General features: G+C 42.1%; 1 protein-coding gene across 1 annotated transcript in view; it reads left to right on the forward strand.

The window, feature by feature from the left end:
* The window catches only part of RYR2 (ryanodine receptor 2), a 545,602-nt gene extending 539,829 nt beyond the window's left edge, over positions 1–5,773 (forward strand). Inside the window, exons 103-105 of the mRNA XM_084828209.1 lie at positions 1,765–1,865; positions 3,088–3,139; positions 4,297–5,773. Of these exons, the coding sequence (XP_084684335.1) occupies positions 1,765–1,865; positions 3,088–3,139; positions 4,297–4,392 (249 nt within the window). The 3' untranslated portion in view covers positions 4,393–5,773. The remainder of the gene's footprint in view (positions 1–1,764; positions 1,866–3,087; positions 3,140–4,296) is intronic.
* The last annotated feature ends 227 nt before the right edge of the window (positions 5,774–6,000 follow it).

The raw sequence follows: 6,000 nt of genomic DNA on the forward strand, positions 1-6,000 counted from the left end.
GCACTTTTTTGAATGCCAAATGTGCCCATGGGCCCAGAAAGGTTGGAGACCCTCGCACTGTGGTTTTCCGTTACTGTGACATATGAATGTATGACACTGCCTTATACTGTCGTGTCGGACTGTTGGCTGTTACAGCCCATGCTAAGTGGCTGTAGTTCTCCAAGGACTCAGGCAATGGTCTTTCCCAACTCTTCATACAGTAGGGATGTATGAAAGTCACTTACCGTTTCGTGGAATCTTTCGCGAAGGGGGGGGGGGAGGCGCTCCATCGCTCCCCCCGGATTCCTCGACGGGGGGGGCACTCTGTCCCTCTCCCCAGGAATCCTCGCTGGCCGGCTCCGCTCCGCGGGGATTCTGCAGAGCCGCCGGCCGGCTCCGCCAGCAGCCGGACATCCAGCCGCTGGCTAGCAGGGACGCAAATGGCGGCTGCCGTAGCTGCCGCCGCTTGTGTCCCTGTATTCAAACGTGATAGGCTACGTAAAGACTTACGTAGCCTATCATGTCTGGGTTTAAAAAAAAAGAAAGAAGTATGCAAATGGCGGTGGATACGGCCGCCACCATTTGCGTTCCTTTTGGCTGTCTTAGTCTACGTAAATATTTACGTAGACTAAGATGGCGAAAATAAGGGGGAATGCAAATAGCGTAGCTGGCTCTATTTGCGTTCCCCTTTATTTTCACCGTCTTAGTCTACGTAAATATTTACGTAGACTAAGATGGCCAAAAATAAGGAACGCAAATGGCGGCGGCCGTAGCCACCGCTATTTGCGTACGTGTTGTTGTTTTTTTTAAACCCAGATGTGATAGGCTATGTAAGTCTTTACGTAGCCTGTCACATCTATGTAAAAACAAAACAAAACCCAGAAGCGACCAGACTGCAAATGGCAGCGGTGGCAGCTTGTTGGAAGACCAGCCGCCATCGCTGGAGCCGCCACTGTCTGGAACATCCGCCCCAGGTAAGTCTCATCCCATGATCCGCGGGGGATGCGCGGGTGGCGGGGGTAGCAGGCGTTCTGCCATGGATTTCGGGGGGCAGAATGCTCTGGCATTCAGCCTCACCGAGATCCGTGGCGGAATTCTCTGACATCCCTTTGTTGTTGTTCAGTCGTTCAGTCGTGTCCGACTCTTCGTGACCCCATGGACCATAGCACGCCAGGCCTTCCTGTCCTGCGCTCTCCCGGAGCGTGCTCAAGTTCATATTCATTGCATCGGTGATGCTATCTAGCCATCTCATCCTCTGCTGTCCCCTTCTCCTTTTGCCTTCAGTCTTTCCCAGCATCAGGGTCTTTTCCAGAGAGTTTTCTCTTCGCATTAGGTGGCCAAAATAGTTGAGCTTCAGCTTCAGTATCTGTCCTTCCAATGAGCACTCAGGGTTGATTTCCTTTAGGATTGACTGATTTGACCTCCTTGCAGTCCAGGGGACTCGTAAGAGTCTTCTCCAGCACCACTGACATCCCTAGCGTATAGATATCCTTTTATAGCTCCTCCAGACACAAACAGGAAAAGCGCTAAGGAAAATGTGCATTTTGGCATTGTCTTTTCTCTTACTTTCTTCCCTTTTACTTACCAGAGTATTGTATCATAGAGAAAGAACAGGTTATGATGATGATCACATTTCTATTTAAGTACTTGGCTGAGCCAGCATAAGACCTTAAAGCAAGGGCTTTTGCTAACCAGATTTTATACTTGCTATATATAGATTCAGACCTTTTCCTGCACTGATACAGAATATTTGAACAATGTACATGTTTTCTTTATTCTTTTTAGACCAAATGCTTTATCTGTGGAATAGGTAATGATTACTTTGACACAGTGCCGCATGGTTTTGAAACACACACTCTACAGGAGCACAACTTGGCTAATTATCTGTAAGTAAAATATCACCAAACATATAACGTTGTAAGGAGATGAAACAAAACAATATTTTTGAAGTATAACTCTTCTGTAACTCATGATATTGCCAACTGTCTTATATCAGACTGGAAACAAAAGGAGAAAGTGCATTTGTAATCCATGAACAAAGAAAAGATAGAGTCACCCCAACCCCCCTCCCCTGCCCCTATTCATTTGTTTGCATTTTCAGCAAGAGATAATCCTCTTTTCTTTTTTGATAGTTACTTATATTATTATTTGCATTTTGGAACTGAAACAGAATCCTTTGGAAAGAGCATTACATTGGCAATCCAGAAAACACTTAAATTCTATTGCGATACATGGGACATGGCCAAAGTCAAATACGTAAAATTTCACTGGAACATAGGCATGCTTTACTTTTTCTAGGTTGTGCTACAAAAATACATTTAATCTCTTATATTAATGAGTTGTATTGAGCCTTTAACTCATACTATCTCTTGGGAATTGAACTGAAATTAGATCTTTGTTTCATATCCTGGTTTGGAAGGAGCCCTTAAACTAAGGATTGGCCCATGGGCACCAATGTGCACCTGGACACCTTTCAAGGTGCTTGACAAGGTGCCCTAGCCCTCCCATTTTTAAAAAACAACAACATAATTTCTTACCAGCGGTGTGATTGCTGTGAAGCAGGTTTCTGTTGGTGCTACAAGCTGTGTGTTCAAAGCAATGGTTTCGTGCGCTCGGGCTCAGATCCCCACCTCTTCCTTGTATTCTGTCTTTTGGTTACTTCTCCTTTGCCATGCTTCTCATAGCAGCCATTTTGTGGTGGTTCCCAGGACAGTTTCTCAAATTGCCAGATGTGTCCACGGATGAAAAAGGTTGCCTCCCCCTGCTTTTTAAACCATGGTTTCCTGATTTGAATGTCACAGGAAACTATGGTTTAAGAAACCGGGATGTTTTTGCAGAAGCCAGGGAGGAGGAAGGGATCAGGAGGAAGCACACAAGTATGTGGCTTCTTCCTGGTCTGATAAACCATGGTTCCTTGGACTGATGTCTGAATTGGACCTATATCACCTTATCTAAAATATCAAATGTAATACATAGCCATTTTTACATGTGGGAGCCCTATTCCTTTCTAATGACCAGATTGGTTCACTGTTAACTTTTAATCAATTTCTGTATTGAAAATATTATCTGTCCTGTATATACCATGAAAAATTTATTTCTTTATCTTAGATTTTTCCTGATGTATCTCATTAATAAGGATGAAACGGAACATACTGGGCAGGTAAGTCAACATCATCTTTTGCAGCATGCAAGATGAAGTTTCTGAAAAACAGAAATAGCTTGGTAAGACTCAGCACCAGTAGCTAGACACCCTGCTGAGCTGTGAACTGTGGTGTGGGGCAGCTCCCCGAAAATCAGGCAGAGGTACCTTCTGTGAGCAGAAGAAAGGTTGCCAGCTCTCAGGAGAGGCTTTTGAGGGGCCAGGGGATGAGAGGACAGGGAATTATGCCATGTGGATTTTCTACAAAAACACAAAATAAAAACTAGAGGTGCACCAATTGTTCCCCAGTTCAGCACAAAAGATGTCCTTCTTTGGTGTGTATGTGTAATGTTTGTGTGTAATGTTCCCCAACCACTTCCCTCTGAATGTTCATGTTTTTCACACCTGTCCACAGTCTGATTTGCTACTGCTTCTGCACCATCACCTCTTTTCCATTTACTATATTACTGCAACCAGTTGTGTTGTGAATGTGATGACACCACAGTGTGACATAGTCAATCAGATTTGGCTGGGTGATGACATCACTGAGGGAAAACAAAGCAGACTGACTGTTAAGGCCATCATTTCTGTGCTGGTCATATGGATGATTGCAGCCAATGTAGCTGGGTGGGCTGCTACTCTTTTGCTGTAACCCGTGAAATATCACTGAAAGGAGGGGGCCAATGCCAAACATTTTTGTAAAGCATGCCCCCCCCTTCCGGTTAAATCTAACGGAAACATAAATCTGGAATTATGTTTTTCTTGTCCTGGGAGGGAGAAGAATGAGGACTACCTGCAACTGACATACAAAGCCCCATTTTGCTCCCTCCCATCCTCCCTCAAAGCATACTGGGAAGTCCAAGACATCTAATAATGGATTTGGGAGCCCCACTAATATGGGTTGCCCCCAATGGGTCTGTAAAAGGCACAGGGGTGTGCACCCATCTTTCCTGCCCTATAGAGATGGACTGGATTGTGCCCATAGTCTTGGTACTTCTTGCATAAGTGCGTTTTAAATTATTCTTTTATACATGAATTGCTCAGTTTATATTTGTAAAACATATCAATATAAAAAGCTAAGTATCTATAATCCATGCAATAATGGTTGAAAGTTCCAGATTTATTGATACAGATGCTTTAAAGATCCATTCATCATTGTTCTCTTCTGTGTCTTCTAGGAATCCTACGTATGGAAAATGTACCAGGAGCGATGCTGGGAATTTTTCCCTGCTGGAGATTGTTTTCGAAAGCAGTATGAAGACCAGCTTAACTAATTATAGTTGAGGACCATCTCTTGAGAAACCATCCACACCTCTCCCAACTCCTTTGGGAACATCTACGAGATTTCCCGGATCTGTTAAGCAGTGTGCTGTTTGGAGCACCAAAGTGTTTTTTGATGATTCAGCTGTCCTTTTTTCTTCTGGGTTTGATTTGAGAACAATGAGAACTTAACTCTGGGAAGAGAAGAAAAAAAATCCCACACAACAAATCCCCATACATAACATGAACACATACACACAAAAAGAGATGTGAGACAGCTTTTTTTTCCCTTTGAGACTGCCTGATGACTCCCTTAACTAGGAGAACACACATGGGATAATGTGATAGCCACATTCATTCAGTCTATTTATTTCATCATCCTGGAAGGAACTCTGTAGTTCACAGAGTGCTGTAAAGGATTTTTGTGGACACTAAGTTGTGGGGAAATAGTGCCTTACTATATGTAGGTTGAGCTATGCAGAAGATGAGTGCATGATGACATCTTATATTTTCTTTATTTGTCCTCTTTTTCTTCCCAGTTAATATTTATTTTATCTTCTGGAAGGACTTGGGAGGGCTTTGGCTGTGCACACCTTTTTAATAAGACTACGGCGTGTCTCAGGATAAAAAGTAGTTTTTTCTCATTAAGCTAAATTCACAGGTATCTTCCTCTTTATCTCTTACACTTATTTTGGTAATGCTCTGATGCAGCACTGCAACTTTATGAAATCTTTGTATGAAAACAAAAAGACTGCAGAAAAAACTTTAAAAACAATTATTTCATTGCATGTTTATTATGCAAGTTTAAACAACAAAAAAGCAACCTTCTGAAGCAAGTTGATCAACATGAGAAACCATTCACGATAATATCCATAGTAATAAAGTGTTGTGGGCTTTATTGTACATTTGGAATCAGTGTCACCAACCCACTATGTATATGTTATGAACTTGCCAGTAGTTTGGTTTTACTTTCTTTTTCTGTTACCTTTTCTTTTGGTTCATTTTGCCATTTGTGATCATTAGTGGAATTAAAGTTTTTCTTGGGTCAATTTTTAAAATCAAAGGTGAAGCAATATCCATTCAGGGATTTCATTAGTTGCATCATGAAACACCAATGACGTGTCCATCACTCCATTTTAGTCTTTTTTGCTTGTAATGCCAGTCTTTACAAATAAAAGGAGAGATTTGGAATGGAAGCAAGGTAGTTTTGCTGTCACTTGGCTTCTTAGAGGTTTTCAGTTATTTTCAAAATTAAGTTTTTTTCATTTGTTTTTCTCTGAAATTGCATTGAAACAATTATTTTCCTAACTTCACTGTTGTTCCTTCTGCACTCTTCAGTTTTCCACCTTAAGCCCACATCACCTAAATTAAAGACAAATGACTTTGGTCACTCTCACTTAGGTCACTGTGAGCCTTTTGTTACTCCTATCTTTTATATCGAGGAAGAGTCTTGTGGCACCTTAAGGATTGAAAAACATATTGTGGTACACCTGCCAACTGTGGATAACACTTTATGCATCTCATGAACTGGACTGTAGACCACAAAAGCTTATACCATAATACAGGGATGAGGAATCTGTGGCCCTCAAGATGTTGGACTACAGTTATAATCATCCCTGACA

This window comes from Heloderma suspectum, chromosome 1, assembly GCF_057233095.1.
Source record: "Heloderma suspectum isolate Gila_16-S chromosome 1, 16-S_ref, whole genome shotgun sequence".
Classification (NCBI taxonomy): domain Eukaryota; kingdom Metazoa; phylum Chordata; class Lepidosauria; order Squamata; family Helodermatidae; genus Heloderma; species Heloderma suspectum.